This window comes from Myotis myotis, unplaced genomic scaffold (assembly GCF_014108235.1).
Source record: "Myotis myotis isolate mMyoMyo1 unplaced genomic scaffold, mMyoMyo1.p scaffold_m19_p_5, whole genome shotgun sequence".
Classification (NCBI taxonomy): Eukaryota; Metazoa; Chordata; class Mammalia; order Chiroptera; family Vespertilionidae; genus Myotis; species Myotis myotis.
Genome location: NW_023416357.1, coordinates 101,771,939 through 101,799,041, shown reverse-complemented (window position 1 = coordinate 101,799,041; position 27,103 = coordinate 101,771,939). Strand labels below are relative to the sequence as shown.

Genomic DNA, 27,103 nt, shown 5'->3' with positions numbered 1-27,103 from the left:
ATACAGAAATTCAAGGGAGTCAAAATAGCCAAAACAATCTCAAAAAAACAAAACAAACAAAAAATCTGAAGTTGGAGGACTCACATGTCCAGATTTCAAAACTTACAAAAAACCTATAGTAATCAAGACAAGATGTTACTGGCAAAAGTATAGGCACACAGATGAATACAATAGAATCTAGAAATAAACCCTTACATCTACTACCACCAACTGATTTTTGACATGGATGCCAAAACCCTTCAATGGGGAAAAAACAGTCTTTTCAACAAATGGCGCTGGGACAACTGGATATCTACATGCAAAAGAATGAAACTGGATGCCTTTCCCACATTATATACCAAATTTAATTTAAGTAGATCAAAGATCTACCTATAAGAACTAAAACTATAAAGCTCTTAGAGAAAAATATAGGAAAAAATATGAAAAAATTTTCATAACCTTGGCATGAACCTTGGTGTCTAAGATATGAAACCAAAAGCACAAGAAAAAGAAAAAAAAAAAAACAGGTCAAAGGGACTTCATCAAAATTAAAAACTTCTATGCTTCAAAGGCACCATTAAGAAAGTGAAAAGACAACCCATAGAATGGGAGGAAATATTTGCAAGTCATATATCTGATAAAAGACTTGTAGCCAGACTATATAAGGAACTCTTACAACTCAATTAAAAAAAAACACACATTCAATTTAAAAATAGGCAGTGGATTCAAATAAACATTTTTCCAAAAAAGAAATATAAATGGCCAATAAGCACATGAAGATGCTCAATATCACCAGACATTATGGAAAGGCAAATCAAAGCCACAAGGAGATTCCACTTGAACCCACTAGGATGGTTAGAACTAAAAAGACAGATAATAAGTTAATGAGAACGTAGAAAACTTGGATCCCTCATACATTGCAGCTGGGAATATAAAATGGTGCAGGCACTTTGGCAAATAGTATGACAGTTCCTCAAAAAGAAACAGGTACCATATAACCCAGCAATTCCACTACTTGGTATATACCCAAGAGAAATGAAAACGCATTTGTTCATAGCAACCTTACTCATAGCAGGCCAAAAGATGGACACAACCCAAATGTCCATCAACAGATAAATGGGTAAACAAAACATAATGTAGGCATAAAATCAAATATTACACAGCCATAAAAAGGTAGGAAATATGGACCTATGCTACAACATAGTTGAAAATGGAAAGCATGATGCTAAGTGAAAGAGACCAGGCATAAAAGGCTACCTATTGTATGATTCAAGTGACATAAAATGTCCAGAACAGGCAAACCTATAGAGACAGAAAGTAGGTAAGTGGTTGTCAGGGGCTGGGGGAAGGGGAGAATGGGGAGTGACTGCTAATGGTTCTGGGGTTTCCTTCTGGAATGATGAAGATGTTTTAGAATTGGATGGTGGTGATGTTTTCGGTGAATATACTAAAAACTACTAAATTAGCATTAGCTGGTTTGGCTCAGTGGATAGAGCATCAGCCTGTGGACCAAAGGGTCCCAGGTTTGATTCCGGTCAAGGGCACATGCCTGGGTTGCGGGCTTGGTCCAATGTGCAGAAGACAGCCAATCAATGATTCCCTCTCATCATTGATGTTTCTATCTCTCTCTTCCTCTCCCTTCCACTCTGAATAAACACACACACACACACACACACACACCCCTACTAAATTGTATACTTTAAATGAGTGAACTGTATGGTATATAAATTATATCTCTATGAGCTATTATAAAAAACTAGAGGCCTGGTGCACGACATTTGTGCAGCACTGGGGGGTGGGGGAGGGAGAGTCCCCTCAGCCCAGCCTGTGCCCTCTTTCAGTCTGGGACCCCTCCAGGGATGTCCCCTGAGGGATCCTTAGCTCTGCCGCAGAGGCGGGAGAGGATCCTGCCACTCCCACTGCACTCACCAGTCATGAGCCCAGCTTCTGGCTGAGCAGCGCTCCCCCTGTGGGAGTACATTTATCTCTGGTGGTGAGTGCGCGTCATAGTGACCGGTTGTTCCGCAATTCGGTCTATTTGCATATTAGGGTTTTATTATATAGGATAGCTGTATCACGTATGACTGCATTAAATTATAATAAGAACTCATTCAAATCTCTAAATCACCAAGACTTTTAAAGAAGAAATAGGCAAGGAACAGGCACCAAAATACTTCAAGTAACCAAGAGATGAAAACATACACAGTAGTCAAAGATAATTTTTTTAAATATATATTTTATTGATTTTTTACAGAGAGGAAGGGAGAGAGATAGAGAGTTAGAAACATTGATGAGAGAGAAACATCGATCAGCCACCTCCTGCACACCTCCCACTGGGGATGTGCCCGCAACCAAGGTACATGCCCTTGACTGGAATTGAACCTGGAACCTTTCAGTCCGCAGGCCGATGTTCTATCCACTAAGCCAAACCGGTTACGGCTCAAAGATAATTTAAAGCAACCAGAGCCCTGGCCAGATATTCAGTTGGTTAGAGCATCGTCCTGATATGCCAAGGTTGTGAGTTCAATCTCTGGTTAGGGCACATGTATGCAAGAAGCAACCAATAAATGTGTAAATAAGTGGAACAACAAATCAATGTTTCTCTCTCTCTCTCTCTCTTCCTTCCTCCTTCTCTAAAAATCAATAAATAAAAATTACCAAAAAAACACACATTAAAGCAAAGAGGCAGCATGGTAAATTTTCAACTAGGGAGAATAAATAAATAGATAAGAATGATTAAATGTTTTCAATACACAGAAACACCCAATGCTGGCAAGACTAGAATAAAGCAAGTATATTCCTACAAGTACAGCTGGCACCATAAACCTGTGTTGCTGTTAAAATGTTTCTGGGAAGCAATTTGATAATTTGTCCATAAAGTGATAACAGAACAGTTGTCAATGAGTTATAGAAATGCTGAACAAAAGTGGCTATAAATACAGTTAAAAATTTAGGTTGGAATTAAGAAAGGATGAGATAGCGTCAAATCAGAAATACATAGAAGTTGTACCCACAACCATAAAAAATATTTTCTAGCTCTGACCCTGAAGTGTTTCAGCAGTGACATCATTAGCCTCCTCATCACCAGATTGTTATAGAACAATATGAAGTGAACTCAGAGCATCCAGATCTGTTTCTAATAGTACTTCCCATTAAAAGAACCAGGAGAGCATTTGACTCTACGTCTTGGAACAGAAGAAAGATAATCAATATGATCCAAGAATCCCTTGCTGGGACTGAAAACAAGGTGCTGTCACAAATTGTGGAAGCAGGGAAGCTGGCCTGTAGAGGCCACTACTGGCCAAGTTGTGCTGTAAACACTAAAAAGAGATCAGTTAAGTACAGATAATTAGAATAAGCTGAAACAGGAAAAAATCACGACTCTGTAACAATACACACAGGTACATCAAAACAACTGAATGCTTAATTTTATAAATCTGAATAGCTAAGATAGTGGAGCCATACAAAGCTGTTCCTTGTATAGTGTATATATTTGTTCATAAAGGACAGACAAAAATATTCCTCTTTCCACTTAAATAGGGAAGGGAAAAACAGAAAACTATGAAAAAGTCAGAGTCCTATAGAAACTGCACCAAGAACAGGAAAGACAGGTAGGCACAAAGTAATCAACAGTGTGCAGCGGGTGACAGCTCAGCCACCACAAGAGATGATGTTCATCTTGAGATGTGTAAAACACATAACAAAGTCAAAACCAAAGCTAAACAGTACATCCTGTAACCCAAACACGATGAGCATGGAAGTGGAGAGCGGAGGCAGCAGATGGCAAGAACAGGCAGGAGCCTGGGCAGTCCCGCAGTGCCATATAAACCTCAGCTCCACGTGGCCCGCAAGCTCAAGCAGTGTCACCACAGAATACACATCACGTCCCTGTTCCCAAGCAAGAAGCCATCATCAAGAACTTTGGAGTTGCACCACAGCCAAGAGGAGTCAGGTTTCTTTTACTTAAAGGTCTGCTAAGATCATTGTAACTCCAGGCAAAGTATGAAATTATGAATGAATCAACCAAACACAGTATCAATGAACTATTAGGAGAATATAACTAATTGACTTTGTAAAAAACATCTAAGACAGTGGTAGGCAAACTCATTAGTAAACAGAGCCAAATATCAACAGTACAACGATTGAAATTTCTTTTGAGAGCCTAATTTTTAAAACTTAAACTATATAGGTAGGTACACTGTTATTAACTTAATTAGGGTACTCCTAAGGCTTAGGAAGAGCCACACTCAAGGGGCCAAAAAGCCGCATGTGGCTCACGAGCTGCAGTTTGCCTACCACGGATTTAAGAGAATCTGATATTAAATGAGGCAGCCAGCCGTACATATCCTCTAGCTGGAATGGGAGCCCAAAGTGCCACATTTACTTATAGAAAACTGTTTTCTCCAACACCCTATGGCTCTGCAGTAAGTCAAGTGTGCCTTATACATTTTAGAAATACTCCATCTCACAGGAGGTACCAAAGGTTGGACCACGCTCTGAGGTTCAGTCAGTACTTTAACCCTTTGCGGTCGTTTGTCTATTCTCAGCCACCAAAGCTTTTTTACCGTTCCGGTCGTATGTCTGCTCTCAGCCACCACAGCAAGGAACCGTACGAATCTTAACTCTATTCATTCATGTATCAGTTCATAATTTCTCTGAAAGCTCTTAAGTGTCTAAGCGGCCCTGTCACGAACCAAAACACTGCCCCGACAAATCGGAGATATCGAAACTCAATATAAACAAACGCAGTCGTTCCACACTCCATGCAAAACACCGTGGCGAGTCAGTCGCCTTTTGAGAGTGAAGAAATCGACAAGCTTCAGAGATACTTTGCAGAATTTCAAATAAAGCTTTACCAATTACGTTTAACTGTAATTAGGCATTCTCGCTTGTTAAGATATTTCAAAATAATACTCCAAAATGGCAAAAAGAAAGTTACCGAAAGAAGTGTACTGCGAATCTGAAAGTAACGATGAAGAGTTTTATTTTGGCACCTTGAATACTGACACTGACGTAGAAAGTGATAACGTTTGTAGTGATTCTACCAGTAGTGACGTAGATCCAAAAAAGAATTAATAAATCTTGTTTATCCTTCATAATCTTGCATGTTATGTATCACTGCTCTTTCACTGGAAATTAATTCCGACCAGTACGACACCCATGTCCAAATTTAATACGACCGCAAAGGGTTAATAATTTGTCCCTATAAGCAAAGTATATAATCACAACAGAAGTACATTTAAAGTCAATTACTTACCTGGAGATCAGCAGAAACTATTTAAAATTTTTTATTGACTAAGATATTACATATGTGTCCTTATCCCCCATTGCCCCTCCACCCCCATCCCCACTCATGCCCTCACCTCCCTGGTGTCTGTGTCCATTGGTTAGGCTTATGTGTATCGGTTAATAATGTGGATTTTTGTAATCAAAGAAAACACGGTAATTTCAAGAGAAACATCAAGTGTTTTATTCAAAGTAATGTCCATCGCTAGCTACACATTTCCCCCATCTTTCAGGTAATTTGTGGATACCGTCCCAATAGAACTTTTCTTGTTTTGAAGCAAACCATTCAGAGACCCAATTTTCCACTTCTTCGTACGTTTTGAAGTGCTGCTCAGAAAGTGTGTGTGCGCCATCGATCGGAACAAGTGGTAATCTGAAGGAGCAAGACCTGGTGAATACAGTGGGTGGGTTAATATTTCCCAGGCAGTATCTTTTAACATGTCTTTAACTGGTTTTGAAGTGTGTGATGGTGCATTATCATGAAGCAAAATTGCTTTGCCGTGTCTTCTGGCACATTCTGGTCATTTCACGAATCAAAGCGTGGTTCGAACTGATCATTTGTTGTCGGTAGCGATCAGTATTAACGGTTTCACCTGGTTTTAGAAGCTCACAATACACCACACCTTCCTGATCCCACCAAACGCAGAGCATTGTCTTCTTTCAGAAGCGATTTGGCCTTGCAGTTGATGTTGATGGTTGACCTGGATCAACCCATGATTTTGTGCATTTGGGAGTCTCAAAATAAGTCCACTTCTCATCGCCAGCCACAATTCGATGCAAAAAGACTTTCTTTCGTGCCATTGAAGCAACATTTTACTGATGACTTTTCGGTTTTCCATTTGTCTTTCGTTCAGTTGATGTGGCACCCATTTTCCTTCCTTTAAAATCTTTCCCACTGCTTCTAAACGATCGGAAATTGTTTGCTGAGCAACCTTTAATCTTTCTGCAAGTTGTTTTTGAGTTTGACACACATCTTCATCTAATAATGCTTGTAATTGTTGGTCTTCAAACTTTTTCGGTTGACCTGGACATTCTTTGTCTATCACATCGAAATCATCACTTTTAAAGTGTTTAAACCAGCGTTCACAAGTATCTTGAGGTGGAGCATGTTCACCATAAGCTTCCCGAAGTATACGATAGCTTTCAGCAGCACTTTTCTTCAAAATAAATGAATTAAAACTTCCTGCAAATGCTCTTTTTTTGGGCACGAAATTCAACATTTTTAAGCGTAAAAATATCTATGGTGTTAACACCTTCAGGAAATTTCACATATGAAGTTTTGAAGCTTGTTGTCAATACAACAAAATAGCTTACATATCAAATCGCATATATATCAACATATGTGTAACTCCATCTTTTGAAAAAAATCTGCATTATTAACCGGTACACCTAGTCTATGCATGCATGCAAGTCCTGTGGTTGATCTCTCACCCTTACCTCCACCTTCCCCCACCTTCCCTCTGAGGTTCGACGGTCTGATCGATGCTTCTCTGTCTCTGGATCTGTTTTTGTTCATCAGTTTATGTTGCTCATTATATTCCACAAATGAGTAAGATCATGTGATATTTATCTTTCTCTGACTGGCTTATATGGTTTAGCACAGCCGTGGGCAAACTACGGCCCGCAGACTGGATCCGGCCCGTTCGAAATGAATAAAACTATTGAAAAAAAAGACCGTACCCTTTTATGTAATGATGTTTACTTTGAATTTATATTAGTTCACACAAACACTCCATCCATGCTTTTGTTCCAGCCCTCCGGTCCAGTTTAAGAACCCATTGTGGCCCTCGAGTCAAAAAGTTTGCCCACCCCTGGTTTAGCATAATGTTCTCCAGTTCCATCCATGCTGTTGCAAATGGTAAGAATTCCTTCTTTTTTACAGCAGCGTGCTGTTCCATTGTGTAGATGTACCACCGTTTTTTAAGACACTCATCTGTTGATGGGCACTTAGGCTGTTTCCAAATCTTACCTATGGTAAACTGTGCTGCTATGAACATAGGGGTGCATATGTCCTTTCTGATTGGTGTTTTAGTTTTTTGGGATATATTCCTAGAAGTGGGATCACTGGGTGAAATGGGAATTCCATTTTTAGTTTTTTGAGGAAACTCCATACTGTTCTCTACAGTGGCTGCACCAGTCTGCATTCCCACCAGCAGTGCACTAGGGTTCCTTTTTCTCTGCATCCTCGCCAGCACTTGTCATTTGTTGATTATAGCCATTCTGACAGGTGTGAGATGGTACCACATTCAAAAAGTATCTATTTAGGTCTGTTGCCCATTTTTTGATTGGGTTGTTTATCTTCCTTTTGTTAAGTTCTATGAGTTCCCTGTAAATGTTGGAGATTAAGCCCTTATCAGTGTTATCATTGGCAAATATGTTCTCCCGGGCAGTGGGCTTTCTTGTTTTGTTGATGGTTTCTTTTGTTGTACAGAACCTTTTTATTTTGATGTAGTCCCATTTGTTTATTTTCTCTTTAGTTTCCATTGCCCTAGGAGCTGTATCGGTGAAGATATTGCTTCGGCATATGTCTGAGATTTTTCTGCCTGTGGATTCCTCTAGAGCAGAAACTTTTTGTCCTCAGAGGCAGTGGTAAATGGGAAAGAGGTCAGTCACCAGGCTGAGGCCCATCACGATCCATGATAGGCCCGGACTGTCCTCACCAGCTAGGCCAGTTACACTATGCGTGAGAGCTGTACACACAGAGCACTGAGCACCTCACTGGGTTCTCATTACACACTCAAGGGGGAAATGCTCCTTGGGCTTCCAGGGTCATCCTTGAGTGCAAAGCCTCAGGCCCAGGACTGAAGAGAAGCAGGACTGTGTGACCTGAAGGAACACACGCAAGAGTAGGGAAGCAGAAGGAGTCAGCGCTTCACACAGAGTCCTGAGCACTATAGCACTGTTGCAATCTACCTGGCCATATGCCTGCTAGGTGGCCATCACTGCCCCCACAGGATGAAGGGAGAACACTACCTATGCCACGCCCCACAACACCTGTCCCCCCTCTTCCCCCAACAGTGTGTAAATCAGATTAACATGGGCCTGTTTACAGGCCTCATCTAAACCTGTGTGCCCAGCCGTATGTCAAGCAAAGCTCAAGGAAACAATGAAAGAGGCACACAGGACAGTGACAGATGTTTTTAATTCATAACTGACAAATGAACTACTGAATAAAATGTCAAACATGAAGTTTTTAAATAACAAAATGTGATGGATTGATTCATGGACCTGGAAAAATGTTATTATACATCACATGTTTCTGGATGAAAGACGATCCAGCAAAGGCACCGACATATCTGTCACATAAAGGTCTTTGGCACAGTTCATTGCTTCTTTTCAGTAGGCAGAACCTCAATTCTGGGAGGTATCATAAGTGACATCCAAGAGCAGTGAGGAGTTTCCCAAAGGGTCAGCTTCAATGGCTGAGGGGACTGGGCACAGCAGGCAGGAGGTGTCTGCGAGTCCATAGGAAAAGGGGGCCCTGAAGACCTGGGTGTGACCACCATCAAACAGACAACTCTGTTCTCACTCTTGGAGGGCCTTAACACAATGACGATGGCCTCAGGAGTACTTGCCAAGACAAGTTATCTTCAGCTCAAGCTTCCTCACTGCAAACTGAACAAGTGCTCAGGCCATGGAGAGAAGTTCCCCAAAGGCAATGAGAAGGTTAAGTTTAATGAGACTTGTTTATAAACATGTGTTTCTGAGAGCTTTCTTTTTATCAAAGTGGTATCTTTGATTTAAAAAAAAAAAAAAAAAAAAGGTCTCCAGAACAGATCTTCAAAAGAGAGCACTGCCTCAGAAAATGAAGGTTTGCACCCAATCTGGGGTAGGCCAACCTTGAATGCAGGTGCCAACCAGGTGGGCGGCCCTTTGGTACTCACCTCTGCCCATTCCCAGGTTCCATGGCTGGACCTGACCCAACAGACCCAGTGACTTGCAGCAGCAACTGGCCACCCACTAAGGAGGGACGAAGTAGAACATTGTGCTCACTTCCTTTCTGACACCTCTCCACACATGAGGATGGTAAGTGTCATAGACACTGGAGCAGGTGAGAGAGGAGACAGGTGGTGAGACAAACACTGAGATTTGAAAAGCAAAAAGTGTTTTATTGTTACTAATGGTGCTGGGGTGGCAGACAGTGAGACATGATTCAGGCAGAAAGAGCAAAAGAGATGGCATTGCAGAGCTGCCCTTCTCTCTGCAGAATTTAAGGGTCAGAAGTGCTGCTTCGTGTCCACACGTGTGGATGTAGAGGACTGCGAGCTTGATGCTGCAGCAGCCCAGCCCCCAAAACTGGTCAGGCCAAATGTGCTACCAAAGCTGCTTATTGAGTGAGCCTGCATATCCAGTACATGAGTGTGAGCCTTAGAACAGGCAACAGGCTATGTCCTGTGGCTACTCCCAACCTAGGGTTCATCCTGGGAACTGCCGAGGCTATACCTCAATACAATCCATTAGGAGGGAGCCTCAGAAAGTCTGGAGCCCCTGATGCGTATTTTATCCCAGTGGTTCTCAACTGGGACAATTGTGCCTCCACGCTCCCCAAACTTTGGCAATGTCTGGTGACATTTTGATTGCCATAACTGGAGAAGGGAGAAAGTGTTACTGGCATTTAGTACATAGAGGAAAGGATACTATAGTATACAACAATAAACAGGACAGTTCCCACTTGAGAGATCCTGATCTAGTCTGTAGACTGTACCCTCCCTCCCACAGGAAGAACCCCACCAAGTGTTCAGTGACGAACATCAAAGCACTCAACAGTAGGCCAGGCCCTTTGTGCAGTGAGAACCTGAACCACCCCTCAGAGCAGTAGAGAGAAAGAAACCTAAGCACAGGAAGCTGAGATCCAGAGGTAGCTGTGGCAGGTTGAAAAAGGCATGTTTAAATATCCTAAGGCTGTGAATGGGAAACAATAAGAAACTTACACCCATGACCTAATGGCAGTATTAATGAGGCTTTGCAGTAAGACTGCCAACCAGAGCTGCAACTTTACATTGAGAAATACCGTACTGAGCAGAAGAAGGCACTCACGGCCCTCCAGAGCCAAATGGGCACTCAGGAAGCTCAAGAGGGGTGTAAGCAAGGGGCCAAGAGAGCTGGAGGAGGCTGAGGAGGGAGTGGGCACACCTCTAATGAGGGTGAGAGGACTCAACTCCCTCAGCAGCCACATCCACATTCCACTCCCAAGAGGGTAAAACACCAACCTGGCAAAGATGCACTCATCTCAATGTCTCAGCACAACCCCTTGCCCCTGGGAAAGCAGTCCCGTCACTCCAGCAGCCACGGAGCTGAAGCCCAAGGACACACTGCCAGGCGCAAGCACTTGCTTTCTTTTTCAGTTCTGCCTGGACTCCTGGCTCAACACATGCAAGTCGGGGCTGCAACTCTGCTCGACATTGCTGTTTCCAAACGCCAGCCTATGACATTTCATTTCCCATAAGATTACACCCAATAATTTTTGATTTACATTCCTATGGATTTTTTTTTTTAAACTAATGAAGCAAATTCAACTCAGAGCAGGGATTTGAAAAGCACAGCTAGGAGCTTTTTTGTTTGCCACGAAGAATGCCCTGATTATCCCACAATAAAACAAGCCACTGCAGAATGAGAATGTATCCAGCCAGGAAACTGGACGTGAGGAAAAGCATTTGGACACATACAGCCTGGCCTGGAACAGCTGCTCCCATGGGGACTCACCTCTCTTGGAAGAACCGCCCTCCCCGTCCCCTGACAGCAGGTAAAAGGTATGGAATCAAAAACAAATTTATCAATCGATATTTTACGTGCAAACAACCCGAATCTTTTTTTATATAAATACTAGAGGCTCGGTGCACAAAAATTTGTGCACTCGGGGGGAAGGGGGTTCCCTCAGCCCAGCCTGTGCCCTCTTGCAGTCTGGGACCCCTCGGGAGATAAGATAACGACCTGCTGGCTGAGGCCTGCTCCCGGGTGGCAGAGGGCAGGCCCAATCCGTAGGTGCAGCCCCTGGTGGGGCTCAGAGCAGGGCTGATTGGGAAGTTGGGGCGCCGCCCCTGTCATGCACAGAGCAGGGCGGATCGGGAGGTTGCGATGCCACCCTCAGTCACGCTCAGGGTAGGGCTGATTTGGGGATTGGGGCACCGCCCCCTGTCATACTCAAGGCAGGGTCGATGGGGAGGTTGCGGCGCCACCCCCTGTCACGCACAGAGCAGGGCCAATCAGGGGGTTGGGGCGCTGCCCCCTGTCACTCACAGAGCAGGGCCCATCAGGGGGGTTGGGGCTCTGTACCCTGTCACGCACAGAGCAGGGCCCATCAGGGGGTTGGGGAGCACCCCCTGTCACGCACAGAGCAGGGCCGATCAGGGGGTTGGGGAGCTCCCCCGTCACTCACAAAGTAGGGCCGATAGGGGAGTTGGGGCACCGCCCACTGTCACTTGCAGAGCAGGGACGATCAGGGGGTTGGGGCGCCGCCACTCTCACACTCAGGGCAGGGCCGATGGGGAGGTTATGGCTCTACCCCGTCACACACAGAGCAGGGCCTGTGGGGGGTGGGGGGGAGGTTGGGGCGCCGCACCCTGTCACACACAGAGCAGGGCCGATCAGGGGGTTGGGGCGCCGCACCCTGTCACACACAGAGCCGTAGGGTGATCAGGGGGTTTGGGCGCTGCCCCCTGTCACGCTGATCCCGGTGCCGGGAGGCCTCACGGCTCCGCTGATCCCAGTGCTGGGAGGCATATTACCCTTTTACTATATAGGGTAGAGGCCTGGTGCATGGGTGGGTGCCGGCTGGTTTGCCCTGAAGGGTGTCCTAGATCAGGGTGGGGGTCCCCACTGGGGTGCCTGGCCAGCCTGGGTGAGGGGATGATGGCTGTTTGCAGCTGCTCACACCCCCTTCAGGGTGGGGGTCCCCACTGGGGTGCCTGGCTAGCCTGGGTGAGGGGCTGATGGCTGTTTGCAGGCTGGTCAAACCCCCTTCAGGGTGGGGGTCCCTACTTGGGTGCCTGGCCAGTCTGGGTGAGGGGCTGATGGCTGTTTGCAAGCTGGTCAAGCCCCGCCGCAGTGGGGGCCCATCCTCCATGGAGGTTTGGCCTGCCTGGGTAAGGGGCTGATGGCTGTTTGCAGCCTGGCCACACCCCCTTTAGGATGGGGGGTCCCCACTGGGGTGCCTGGCCAGTCTGGATGAGGGGCTAAGGGCCGTATTCAGGCTGGCCAAGCCCCCCAGTGACGGAAGCTCCCAGCCTCTCTTTTTTCTTTTTTATTCTGGGATTTATTTACCTTCTATAATTGAAACTTTGTAGCCTTGAGAGGAGCTCAGAGCGAGCCAGGGCAGGCGGGAGGAAAGCCTCCTGCTCACTCCAGCTCCATGGCCACAGCCAGCTGAAAGCAGGTATCTGGGGTTTATTTACCTTCTATAATTGAAACTTCGTTGCTTTGAGTGGAGCTCAGAGCCGCCCATGGAGGGAAGCTTGGCTTCCTCCATCATTGGGGAAACCAAGCCTCCTACTTGCTCCAGCTCCGTGGCTGCCGGCTGCCATCTTGGCTGGGTTAATTTGCATATAGTCACTCTGATTGGCTGGTGGGCATGGCTTAAGGCATAGCAAAGGTACAGTCAATTTGCATGTTTGTCTTTTATTAGTGTAGATATATTTTTCTTTTCTTTTTTTAAAAAAATCTTTATTGTTCAGATTATTACATTTGTTCCTCTTTTTCCCCCCCCATAACTCCCCTCCTCCCAGTTCCCACCCCACCCTCCGCCCTCACTCCCCACCCACTGTCCTCATCCATAGGTGCACGATTTTTGTTCAGTCTCTTCCCCCATCCCCCACACCCCTTTCCCACCCAAGAATAGTCAGTCCATTCCCTTTCTATGTCCCTGATTCTATTATAATCACCAGATTTTTTGTTCACTTGATTCTTAGATTCACTTGTTGATAGATGCATGTTTGTTGTTCATAATTTGTATCTTTACCTTGTTCTTCTTCTTCCTCTTCTTAAAGGATACCTTTCAGCATTTCATATAATACTGGTTTGGTGGTGATGAACTCCTTTAGCTTTTCCTTATCTGTGAATCTCTTTATCTGACCTTCAGTTCTGAATGATAGCTTTGCTGGATAAAGTAATCTTGGTTGTAGGTTCTTGGTATTCATCACTTTGAATATTTCTTGTCGCTCCCTCCTGGCCTGCAAAGTTTCTGTGGAGAAATCAGCTGACAGTCGTATGGGTATTCCCTTGTAGGTAACTGGGTTTCTTTCTCCTGCTGCTTTTAAGATTCTCTCTTTGTCTTTTGCTCTTGGCATTTTAATTATGATGTGTCTTGGAGTGGTCCTCTTTGGATTCCTTTTGTTTGGGGTTCTCTGCGCTTCCTGGACTTGTAAGTCTATTTCTTTCAGCAGGTAGGGGAAGTTTTCTGTCATTATTTCTTCAAATAGGTTTTCAATATCTTGCTCTCTCTCTTCTTCTGGCACCCCTATAATTCGGATGTTGGTACTCTTGAAGCTGTCCCAGAGGCTCCTTACACTATCTTCGTATTTTCGGATTTTTTCATTTTGCTTTTTCGGTTGGGTGTTTTTTGCTTCTTCGCATTTCAAATCTTTAACTTGATCTTTGCACTCCTCTGATCTGCTGTTGGGAGTCTGTATAATATTCTTTATTTCAGTCAGTGTATGCTTCATTTCTAGTTGGTCCTTTGTCACAACATCGAGGGTCTCATTAGATTTCTTGAGGATCTCACTATATTTATCGGCGGTCTCACCAGTCTTTTCGAGGGCCTTACTAAATTTATCGGCGGCTTCTAGACAGTTCTTGAGAGACCTTAAAAGTGTGGTTTTGAGCTCTATATCCAGCATTTTGCCTTCCTCCATTTCTGTCCTGTATCTTTGTCTCCGCATTTTTTATGCTTTCTTGGTGCACCTCCTAGTGGTCTTTGTGCGCCGTCTTGTTGTAGTTAAGCCTTGACTGTTGTAGGTAACACTGGGGGGTATTTGACCTCCAGGCCAACTGGCTGTGAGAATCAGCTGTGTCTGCAGTGGGAGAACTACTGTCCTCTAGGGAGGTGCTAATCTAGCCTTTGCCTGATGCTAACCAGCAAATGCCTCTGTGCAGGGATTGGGCAGGGCGGGTCCCAGGGGATCAACAGGGCAGGCTGAGCGAGCAGTTATGGCTGCTCTCAGTCCCGTCCCCAGAGGCTCTGCCTCTCAGTGTCCCAGCAACCACTGCAAGTACCTCGGAGAGAAAGCTGCCGTCGAGTTCCGACCGATGCCAGACAGTCCCGCTTCTCCCATTTGAGTCTGGGTCCCCAGAGACTCGCCTGGAACTGGAGCCCAGAGCCTGAGACTCCCTCCCGATTGAAAACGACAACCGCACCCTCAGCCGCCAGTCGGCTCCGCACGCACCTTCGCACCTTAGTATTTTACTTCCGTACTGCGCCTCCTCTCAGTGTCGGTATGCTTTTCTCTTTCCTTCTAGTTGTAGAATTTCCCCTCAGCCAGCTTTCCTGTGGTTCTGGGTAATGTCCGTTCCGTCTTTTAGTTGTATTTTTGAAGTGGTAGAGCGAGGCAGCATTCTCCGGTGTTTACATATGCCGCCATCTTGGTTTCTCCCTAGTGTAGATATATTTTTCAAATAGACTTTTGATTCAGCTCATAAAGGAAAACATCCCAAACTTCAAATCCAAAATTTCTGGTTGGTGTGAAGAAAGCTAGACAAGTTCTGTTTCTTCTCTTGGTGAAATAATAAAATGCAAATGAATCATTGTTAAAAAAAAAAGATATAAACCTGTGTCTATATTCTTAGCATTGTACCCTGTGGGTGGTTCTAGGATCGAGATCTTGTGTGTTCTTCATACTTTACAGAGTCTGTCACAAGATAAAGGTATGAGCCAAGGTTTTTCCCACCTGTAAACACAAATGCACTTGATGCTAAGTTTACCTTTACAAGATGCCTGGCAAGTTCACTCAGCCCAAAGCACAATTCCGATGAGGTTGGAAGGTGTTCCTAAGCCTCTCCTTTTAGGGACGCATGCCACCTTACTACAAGTTAACATACACTAGTCAGTCACCTTACCTTTGTTGTTGGCAGCTGGCTGACACCATCAGCATGCTCTGCGAGTGCAGAATGCTCTGGGGCCTGAGTGGAGTCGTGCCTGCATTGGTTGGGGGGACCACAGTGCGAGGAGAGAACAGGGAGCGTGCAGAGATGCAGGAAGATGAGGAAGGTGGCCCTCTGGCCAGAAGAAGAGGCAAGGAGAGGATGCTGGCAGCACCCATGGTCCACAAGCACCATTCCTCTCTACCTCGAATTCCCAGGACTCCAAAAGTCACCCCAGGAACCCCTCTAGCCACCCTCGCCTGCTCCACCCAGCTCAGCAGGCATATCTTGTTTTTGCCACAGTTACAACATGTCCCACAATTCCATATCCTCAGCCCTGGGGAGTTCAGCGGGAGCTCTGAGACATTAACTTGCCCAGTGCAGACAACTCAGGCTGTGGAGTGACTTCTCTAAGAACACCTGACCCTTCAAAGCCATGGTTTTCCGGGTATTTCATTAAAACAATATATGCACTCATTTTATTCATCAGAGTTCCTTAAAAGAGGTAAATCAACTATGCTATTAACCCAAATATTCAACAAACATGGCCACTGTGCCAGCCATGGTCCCACAAAACAGCCTTAGGCAAACATGGTCCCTGCCCCTATGAGCTACATCTTAATGGGGTGACAAGCCCGACGTCCTTTACAGAACTAGCTGGGTAAAGTTGTGAGGGTGGCTATGGCAGAGCTGGACAAGTGCTGGGGGAACAGAGCAGCCCCCTGGCTGCTGTGGTCCACAGCATGGGTTGGTGAGGGGCTTGGAGGGAGCGATGAAGCTCATCACTGTGAGAAAAATACAGCAGGGAAGGGAGAGGGGAGAATTTGGATGGGGTTGGTGTAAATGTACGTAAACAGAGAAGCACTCACTGGGAAGGTGACATCTGAGGATGTGGGGAAAGCCCTAAGGACACCTGGGGAGAGCTTCCTCCACAGAGGACTAGCCAGTGCCAAGGTCCCAAGGCTGGAGCAGCTCTAGACTCACAGCAGGCCTATACCTCCAGACAAACCCCTGGGTGCCAGGCAGGGACCTCCGCACCCCTGAAACACCCCTTCTGGGCACCTCTACCCACAGGAGTGGGAGCCTGAGAAACAGGGCTGCCCGTGAGGACCCAGGCACCTCCTGTCTGATGACAGCCTAACCAAGGCTGTACTGTCCAGCATCAGTCCAAGGCTGAGATGCTAGTCACTAGACAACCACCGCTGCCAAAGCACCCAGCAGTGTCCCCTGCACTCCACACTATGGGCACGATGACACAGGAACAAGTCACGGGCAGCCTTCCTCCTTCGTGGGATTCCTTCCTGCCTCGGCCACATGAGCCAGCCAAGCACCTCAGCGCAAGACCAGTCTCAGGGACTCTCCCAGATGGAGATGTTTACAGGGTAGACTCAGTGCTTCGTGCTATCTCTTCCCACAGGCATAACTCACTGGCATGGGTATGTTTAATAAATAGTTTTACTTCTGCAATTAAAGAAACGGGTGGTTGCAATATTACCTTGTAAAGCATGTAAGCATCAATTGTGAAATGAAAACGAAAAAAGCCCTCTTCCAGTATGAAAACTCCAAATGTTTATTTATACTATAGGTGTTATTCTAAAAGGCTAATTTTAAAAAGCATCTTGAGAAGGAATTGAGCTGCACAAACAGCATCTGACACCTCCAGGATCTGGAATGCACTTGCTGACCAGTGGTCATGGGTGGCAGTGAGGGCTCCTTGAGGCATCCCCATCCAGCCTGCCAGCCCACAGGTCCTGTGGGTGAGTCATTCCCTCCCAGCACACCTCTATTGTACTTCTGGTTCCTCAATAGCTTCTGAAATTTCAATCTCGGGAGAGAAAAAAAAAAATGTAACCCTCATCCAGGGATATGTTCAGAGGGAGAGAGGGAGAGAGGGAGAGGGGGAGAGAGGGGGGGGAGGAGAGGGGGAGGGGGAGGGAGGGGGAGGGGAGGGGGAGGGGGAGGGGAGGGGAGGGGAGGGAGGGAGGGGGAGGGAGGGAGGGAGAGGAGGGAGGGAGGGAGGGAGGGAGGGAGGGAGAGAAGGAAAGAGGGAGGGAGAGAGGGAGACAGACAGACAGATACACACTTGGATAGGTGCCTTCCCATAAGCACGCCAAAGGGGGATCGAACTTGCAACCTTTTGGTGTACAAAACGACGCTTCACCAACTGAACCACCTGGCCAGAGCTCTCTGGAAAAACTTAAAGCAACAAAACCCTAAGTGTGCCATTCATTTATCCCTGTCCTCCCTAATAAAATGGAGCTGGTCACAGAGCCATTCTCAACTACACGGCCCTCTGCCTGGTCCTGTAGGCACCGAGTTACCATGAGAGTTATGATCACTGGCCTTTCTTACACACAGACATGCATGCATCCCACCCCAAATGCAAGCCCTTCTGGGCCATCCGTGGCTCTCCATGGCCACAGCCCTACATCAATGCCATGTCTTTCCCACCAGGAGTCTCCCACAGGCTGTGCCCCAGCCCCACTCTTCTCCCCTGCTCCCCACTAACAGCACCACATCCATCTCCCTACTTCCCCTCAGATCAGACCCCTGCTGTGCTTCTCTCTCTTACTCCTATGTGCTCTCAGGACAAGCTTCTGTAACTTCACTGCCGCTGAGAATTGGGGGAGGTGTGCCAATGGCACAGTGCTATCAAGAACAAGGAAGGACGCCCGTTCTCAATGACCTTGGTTAGGAAGCGTCAGCCATCGACATTGGCACCTTTGGAGTCTCTGGAAAAGTGGGCCTCACCATGTCCCACAACTCCACTCAAGGTAAACCTTCTACACCCTCTGAGTGTGTCATGGTGAACCTGTAAGTAGGACTGCCACCTGCTGTGCTCACTCCACCTTTTCAGAGCAGGTACAGGGGGTTTGGAGACCATGACAACCACCCCTTCGCAAGGGCATCTCTGACAGGACGACAAAGACAAGTTTCAAACCACTGACTTCCAAATGAACTTGAAGTAGAGTCATATGTAAACTGGGCATTTTCTGTAGACTTCAATTTATTTCACACAATTTGTAAATAAGAACTTAAGAGTTTTAACTTCTTTGGCTTTTTGAGTACTGGGTTTAGCAGTCTCCTCTTAGAAGTAGAAACTCTCAAGGGAAAATTACTTTGAGATCAAATTACATTTTCATAGCCACCGAAAACATATCAAGGCGCAATTTAATTATGGAATACCTTGCTTAGCCACTAAGAGAGTTTAGGAAAATACCAGCATCAAAATATCCAGTATCCAATATTCAAATCTGGTAAAGGTAGCAAACATTTTAGCTGACAGATTGAAATGCAAATGAATTTGGGGCAAGGAAACAAATGACCCAAGGATATTTTTGGATTTCTTTTCCCCCATGCAATCAAGTCTCACAGTAGACACCTCGCCCCCTCCATAGCTGCAGACAACAGCTTCCATCACCCTTAAAAGATTAACTGCCAGGCAGATGGAAGCTGATTTTACAATACAGAACCATGTTTTTTAAATGGCACACCTCCCCTAATTCTCAGTGGCGATGAAGTTACAGAAGCTTGTCCTGAGAGCACAAAGGAGGTAAGAGAGAGGAGAGAGGGCTGTGCTGCACTGGGCAGATGAGGAAGTGAGCCCTGAGTCATTGCCAGGAGGCCAAGGAGTTGAATTTGGGAGTAGAAGGTTGACTGATGTTTCTCAGATCCCCCTGCATCTTTATCTGTCTGTATCTTTCTCTCTTTAGGAAGGATAAAATGCAAATTCAGCAAGGATTTCATATGAAGACTGAGCTTGGGGATGTTGAAGCTAGACTCAGGGTCAGTGCAGTGAACAGTCTTTCATTCTGAGGAAGCCTTTAGATCTGCACAGGGACCAACGATTCAAAGCTAGAGGCCTATATACCTCAGAGAGTTCAGCAGCTACAACTGGATTCTTTAAGTGTGTCCTGGCTCTTAAGAGTTCTTTTAAGTTTCTACAGACCTGCTGAGGAAGAATCTAATTGTAGGATATCACACGAGTGGAGCTCCAAAAGCTTAATCACTAGTTACTAAACTCTGTAAACCTTTTGCATATGAACTAGTCATGGGTCTCGGACAGACGATCACACTTACAGGTACAAGTAGAGAAGGGTTATTGCTGAACTGTTAGAACACGCACTCTGCCCAGCTGAGCACTGATCCTCACTAGCTGCCTCACCTTGAACAAGTTATGTCATCTCTCTGTGGCTCAGACCCTTTACCTCATAGTCAGGGATAAGGAGAACGGGAACTCCCAGGCTTGCTCTGAGGATTTAACGAGTGAACGTATGAAAAGTACTCAAGCTGACTGGAAGGGAGCGTGCTAGGAGCACTTTGAACATTAAATAGCACAGAAGACACAGACACAAACTTTCTCCAACCAGGGACCATCAAATCATAAAATAAGCCCCGCAGGCCCTTTCCAAGTGTTGTTTATTCATCTGTAACTAAAACCGAGTTAATTACTGTAATATACTGTATTACGAGGCCCAATTCCAACTGTGAGTCAGAGAAAACCATATAGGAAGGCTGAGCTCCCCTAACACACCAGCAGAGGAATCAACATCAAAATCAGGGCCTTGTATGGTCAAGATACTGTCACAAAGCTTAGGGCTCCAGCCAGCAAGAGGAACGTGCCCAAATTCAGAAAAGTTAAGCTGCCTTTAAGTGCTGCCTGGGTGGAGTGTGCTCTGGAGGTGTGACCGCACCAGGACAGGTACCTTCCTCTAGGACCCTGTGTAAAAGGGGTGGGAGGCTGCCATCAAATCCAACCAGCTCATCCCTCAAGGGACTCTGCTCTCAGGTCGGCTGTGCTCACTGACAAAGAGCTTTCTGCTAAGAACTTCCCTTCACCCCAAGAATTTCACAAAGCGAGGCCCAGCACAGAACACCAGTCAATGGTAGGGACAGTGACCATGGCTGCCTCTCCCATACCCAGACTCTTTTGAGCATTTTGCATATATATTATTACAGTTACTCTTCAAAACAACTCTTGGTGTGAAAACCACTGGCATTCTTTTCACAGGTGGGGACACTGAGGCACAGAGCAGGTCCTTGTCCATAGTCACATGCTCACCCATATTCAAACTCCTTGCTCTCAACCCCTTCCAGTTAGTAGAGAGTCTGGGTGATGCTGATACTGTGTCAGCAGGGACCGAGGAAGGGGGGCCCTAACTGGCAGGGTCTTCCTGGGAAGCATTTAGGAATCACCACATCATTCCTTGGGCTCTTGCCCTTCGGACCTGGCACACTCGTCTACACAGAATCCAGCTGAAACAGTCAGAAATTCAGAATAAGACTTATATTAAGGAAACATTTGTTAAGAAATGACTCCTAACAACTGGAAATGGCTTATGTAAATGTCCACCAGTAGAATAATGGCTACTCTGGTTCACTTAGAGCAGTGGTTCTGAAACTTCCTAATGCCGCGACCCTTTTAATAACAGTTCCTCATGTTGTGGTGACCCCCAATTTCACTGTTACAAATTGAACATAATTAAAGCATAGTGATTAATCACAAAAACAATATGTAATTATATATGTGTTTTCCGATTGTCTTAGGCGACCCCTGTGAAAGGGTCATTCGACCCCTAAAGGGGTCGTGACCCACAGGTTAAGAACCGCTGAGTTAGAGAGGAGTACTAGGCAATGTTCAAAAATGTGAAGTGAAAAAAAAAGTGAAGTGAGCCCAGGCAGCGTGGCTCAGTGGTTGAAAGGCGATCTATGAACCAGGTCACAGTTCATTTCCTGGTTAGGGTTGCAGGCTCAATCACCAATGTGTGTGGGGCGTGCAGGAGGCAGCCAATAAATGATTCTCTGTCATCACTGATGTTTCTATCTCTCTCTCCCTCTCCCTTACTCTCTAAAATCAATAAAAACAGTATATATTTTTAAAATTGAAAACAGTAGGAGAAAAAACAGTCAGGTATACAACAGAGGTCCCAATCTGGTTAAAAGAAGACTGAAAGGAAACAATGATGACCTCTGGGTGAAGGTGCGAGAGACCACCCAGTTGATCCCCTGTAACTCTTAACCTTGATAGCTACAAAGGACAAAGTGTGACATGGGCAGGATCAGCAGAAACAGCAGGGGAGCTCCCTGTAGACAAACATCCCTGAGGGACTATATCCTTGCCCACCTGCCTACTCACTGGGGACACCATATGGGGCCCACAGACCTTCTGAACTCACTTCCAAGTTCATCAGTTCCTAGATTCAGGAAGGACTCAGATGTATAAGGAGTATTTGCTAGTGGGCAGATGAATAAACTAGTATTTTTAGACACAGATCCCATGTGAGGTGCAGAAACCATTAAGTATCAGTGGGGCCTGGCATGGAAATCCTACTACTGCTTTTCAAGCCTGTCATCCTGGAGCTGCATCAGAAAAAAACAGCAGCACTTCAAAGATAACTCAATCCATGTACTTAAGATACCATACGTGTTAAAAGCTTTACTCAGTAAAATCTACTTGTTGGTCAGAAAACAACATTGGCAATCATTTGCCGCCCTTTTTTTTATTTTGAATCCTCATCCTAGGATATATTTTTATTGATTTGGAGAGAGAGGGAGACAGAGAGAGAGAAATTGATGTGAGAAACATTGATTGGGTGCCTCCCGCTCGGGCCCTGACCCAGGATGGAACCCACAACCTAGGTTTGTGCCTTGTCCAGGAATCGAAACCCTCGACCTTTTGATGTATAGGATAATCCTCCAAATAACTTAGCCACCTGGCCAGCGCAGTCACTTGCCTTCCATTTTGCTAAAATTAACAATGTAACATATTAAAATTTACAACTAAAAGAAAAGCTGAGTTTCTAATTTAAAGTCATGTTCATTAAGCACAGCTGGCATGGCTTAGAGGTTGAGCGTCTACTTATGAATCAGGAGGTCACAGCTTAATTCTCAGTCAGGGCACATGCCCAGGTTGCAGGCTCATTCCCAGTAGGTGGGTGAGGGGGTGGTGCAGGAGGCAGCCAAACAATGATTCTCTCTCATCACTGATTTTTCTATCTTTCTCTTCCTCTTTGAAATCAATAAAAATATATTAAAAGATAAATAAAAATAAAGTTATGTTAATATATATACCACTTCAATATAAACCTTTCCTTGGGAATTACATGCGTACAGCAAACTTTTCCCCCCATGATCTAGTTTGGGAATCTGAGGGACACATAACTTGACCAAAAATAGGTTATTTGGTTAAGTAAAGTGATGTGGTGAGGCCGGCAGGTGTTGAGCTGTTTCACTCTTTCCCATCCTTCAGCTTCCAACCCCAGCGCCTGACAGGAAACGGGTCAAAGCTAAAATAGAACCTAAAGCATGTGGGCACTTCCAGTGAAATGAGAGCCTTTTTCTGGGGTTCCAGCCCTACTAATTTCTCCTCTATAGTATCCCCTCCCCTTCTCTGGTCCCCTCTGCTGGGCTGAGGACCCTCAGCACTTCTCACCCCTGATTTCTGCAGCTAAACCTAACCTTCCCCTTACTGACGCTGATGCACTAGCTCTGCCCTGTCCTCCTGTGTCCTTCAACCTCAGTGTGGACTGAGCTGTACTCTGTCCTTGCTGACCCATGGCTTATGTACCCTGGAAGAAATAGCATCTTTCCAGGCAAGATACAAGACGGTTGAGAGCAGCACAGGGACCTGTGAGAACTTCCCACAGTCCTTAAAATGCCCTGGATTTCGTTCACCCTTCATCAGTGTTCCCCACACATAAACCTATACCCACAGTGATATGGATAAGTGTTCTAATAACACTAACAGGCTATCCTGCAAGGAAAATGCATGATTAATGTGGCTAGACTTTTGTTTTTTTAAAAATCAGAAGCTACTTTCTCTTTGAAATAGGTAAAAAACAAAAACCAGACTCCCAGAATGCCACTGGCCATAATAAATAAATATCATCTGGCAGGAACACCCCTCCAGCATTGTAAACTCTGGTTTGCAACACAGGAGAGCCCCAGCTTATTCCTAACCCAGAATGCCTATCCTGACACCTAAAAAGGCACCATAAACAGATGCTCTCCCTTCCTAGGCTCCTTATCTGCAAATTTTGAATAAAGAGTTTGTCTGGGGGAGAAATAATGGCCAATGAGATCCAGAGAGACTCTGTTGCAACTTGACCGGCCAGCTCCCACAGGGTAACTTCCCAACATCATCCGCATGTGGAGAAAGACCTACTGTGCGGAGCATGACATTCAGCCATACCTCCACCACTCATCAGTTTGGAGTTCACTTACCAGAAACAAGGAGAGGAGGAGGAGGAAAAGCAGGGCGGGCAGCCAGGCCAGTCTATATTTCACCTTGTGTTAGCCAACCCCGAGCACCTGTCATAGGCCTACAGACTGGCCAGGTGAGCCTTCAACACCGAGGCCTATCTGCCCGCTGCCAGCCATCACAATCATTTTCTTCAAAGTGCTTTCCCGTTGTTTCAGTGCTCCCTCTTAAGATACCAATTCCTACCTTCATAACTGTCTTGCTTTTGCAAAACTGTGGCTGTGCAGAACCGAGATTGGAGGGGCAAATCTATGGATGGTTGGGTAAACAAACTAAATTCATGACTCCTGAACCGCCTATCTTCTCATCTTCTCAATTATGACTAGAACAAACTCCATACTCTGCTCTTGGTTCAATCTAAGGACCTCAAAGTAATGGCCCACAGCTTGATCTTTGGCTGGAGGCATAGACAACAAACAACACTGTAGCTTCACCTGAGAGAAAAGAGCTAGAGGAGAAATATATCAGAGTCAACCACCTACCTTCACAAAGACCTGCAACAAGCCCATCCTCCAACCTGCAGAAAGAATACCAAGAGACCCAGTACGTGAACCTCTGCTGCAGCCTGTACAAAAGCCAACAAGCTCACAAGCAGCAGACTCCAAATGTTCTGAAGGCATGCAGTCCGTCAGATTGGGGAACCAGTTCTATCAGTGAGTTTAGGTCCACTCTGCACCTAGAGACATTTCAGCTCCTGTAGAGTGTCCCAGGAGTGTCCATGTCTGCAGAAAGTGGTCAGAGTGGGCAGGGGTCTGGACATCCATACTGGCTCTGACCTGGTACATGCTAAGTATGAAGCCCTCCAGGTCCCAAGTGTCTTCATCTGGAAACTGGAAGAATACAACAAGGTAATAAGCATGAAGGTTCTTCCAAAATAAAAATACCGTGATCATGCTATGACCACAAACAGCACATATCAGAGAGCAAGGCAGGGCCCTGGGACTAATTCCAGTCAACCAGCACTAACCTTATTTCATATCAACAGTGACAGACAGTGGGTGTCAGGCACCCCTGACAGGATGCACTAGGGGCACCCATCTCTGTAGGGTTCTTCCTGAGCCTATAACCCCAGCTTCATCACCAAAACACATGAGACACACCCAAACTAAGACACAGTCCACGAAATACCTGACCATTACTCTACCAAAGCATCATGTTCATGAAAAACAAGGAAGGCCTGAAACTGATGCAATCCCAAACAGGTCTGCAGTTTACTTAATAGTGGTGCCCATGTAAATTTCTTGGTTTTAACGGATGTGGCATGGTTGTGTAAAGTCAACACGAGGAAAAGTAGGGTGATGGATATTATGGAAAGGAATTCTGAGCTGTCTTTGCAACTCTCCTATATATCTGTAATTATTCCAAATCAAGCTTATTATAAAAATAAGTTTGTTTGGAGGCTATTTTGATAGCTTCAAGCAAATTTAAAGGATCTGAAAACATACTATGTCATTAAAAACCCGACTCAGAGTCACTGCTCAACAGTAATTTGAAAAACATAGGGCCACTGAAGGAAAATAGTACACTTGAAAAAAAGTGAAGATAACTAAACACAGAAAAAGTTTAGTGTAATTTTTCTAACCCCACCACCTTCTTCAGCTTGCATTCTCCAAAGGCCTACATGTTCGAAGAAGAGCAGGTCTCCCAATTTGAGCAGTGGCCAAGTCGTTCCAGCATGCTACAAGGTGTACCAGTTAATAATGTGGATTTTTTCCAATAGATGGAGTTACACATATGTTGATATATATGTGATTTGATATGTAAGCTATTTTGTTGTATTGACAACAAGCTTCAAAACTTCATATGTGAAATTTCCTGAAGGTGTTAACACCATAGATATTTTTACGCTTAAAAATGTTGAATTTCGTGCCCAAAAAAAGAGCATTTGCGGGAAGTTTTAATTCATTTATTTTGAAGAAAAGTGCTGCTGAAAGCTATCGTATACTTCGGGAAGCTTATGGTGAACATGCTCCACCTCAAGATACTTGTGAACGCTGGTTTAAACACTTTAAAAGTGATGATTTCGATGTGATAGACAAAGAATGTCCAGGTCAACCGAAAAAGTTTGAAGACCAACAATTACAAGCATTATTAGATGAAGATGTGTGTCAAACTCAAAAACAACTTGCAGAAAGATTAAAGGTTGCTCAGCAAACAATTTCCGATCGTTTAGAAGCAGTGGGAAAGATTTTAAAGGAAGGAAAATGGGTGCCACATCAACTGAACGAAAGACAAATGGAAAACCGAAAAGTCATCAGTAAAATGTTGCTTCAATGGCACGAAAGAAAGTCTTTTTGCATCGAATTGTGGCTGGCGATGAAAAGTGGACTTATTTTGAGAATCCCAAATGCACAAAATCATGGGTTGATCCAGGTCAACCATCAACATCAACTGCAAGGCCAAATCGCTTCTGAAAGAAGACAATGCTCTGCGTTTGGTGGGATCAGGAAGGTGTGGTGTATTGTGAGCTTCTAAAACCAGGTGAAACCGTTAATACTGATCGCTACCGACAACAAATGATCAGTTCGAACCACGCTTTGATTCGTGAAATGACCAGAATGTGCCAGAAGACACGGCAAAGCAATTTTGCTTCATGATAATGCACCATCACACACTTCAAAACCAGTTAAAGACATGTTAAAAGATACTGCCTGGGAAATATTAACCCACCCACTGTATTCACCAGGTCTTGCTCCTTCAGATTACCACTTGTTCAGATCGATGGCACACACACACTTTCTGAGCAGCACTTCAAAACGTACGAAGAAGTGGAAAATTGGGTCTCTGAATGGTTTGCTTCAAAACAAGAAAAGTTCTATTGGGACGGTATCCACAAATTACCTGAAAGATGGGGGAAATGTGTAGCTAGCGATGGACATTACTTTGAATAAAACACTTGATGTTTCTCTTGAAATTACCGTGTTTTCTTTGATTACAAAAATCCACATTACTAACCGGTACACCTGGTAAACTGCCTCCCTCCCTCCTTTCACTTCTGCTACACTTGGCCACTTCTTTGCTCACCTGCCTTCTGGGTGCCTCAGCCTTCTGGCCCCCATGCCAGGTGCACTCTGGGTCCAGGTTCTTCTGACTCCACTCTGTAGCAGCCCCATAAAGGCCGACCAACCCTCCCTCCACCATTTATAATGGCCCTGCTGTTGACTGCTTCCCTTCAGCCCCAGGAGTAGAGCGGTGGTTGGCAGGGTTCATAGAGGGGTAGAAACGCATGCAGGCTGTCCCCACACACTAAACTACAGATTCAGTCCTTTTCACTGAAGGATTCCTCAGGCCAAGAGCATGGAGCCCTGTTCTGTTGATGCCTCCTCTAAACCACCACCAGCCCATTCTCAGCCACTTCCACCCTAGAAACACAATGCTCAGTGATAGCAGCTTTAGGGATGGAAAGCTTTCTAAAATTAAAAAAATAAATAAGGAAAGAGAGGGAATTTAGATTATGAGTTTTTTGTGTGTTTTTTTAGGAAGGAATGAGAATAAAATGCAATCACA

The 27,103-nt window shown here is 45.3% G+C and overlaps 1 protein-coding gene across 2 annotated transcripts in view; it reads right to left on the bottom strand.

The window, feature by feature from the left end:
* The window catches only part of PDPK1 (3-phosphoinositide dependent protein kinase 1), a 92,762-nt gene that overhangs the window by 56,861 nt on the left and 8,798 nt on the right, over positions 1–27,103 (bottom strand). The window contains exon 1 of one of the 2 annotated variants that reach the window (XM_036309789.1): positions 24,079–24,120. The exons of the other annotated variant lie outside the window; for it this stretch is intronic. Coding sequence (XP_036165682.1) covers positions 24,079–24,105 — 27 coding nt within the window. The 5' untranslated portion in view covers positions 24,106–24,120. Of the gene's footprint in view, positions 1–24,078; positions 24,121–27,103 lie in introns of those variants that run through there. 2 annotated transcript variants of the gene reach the window in all.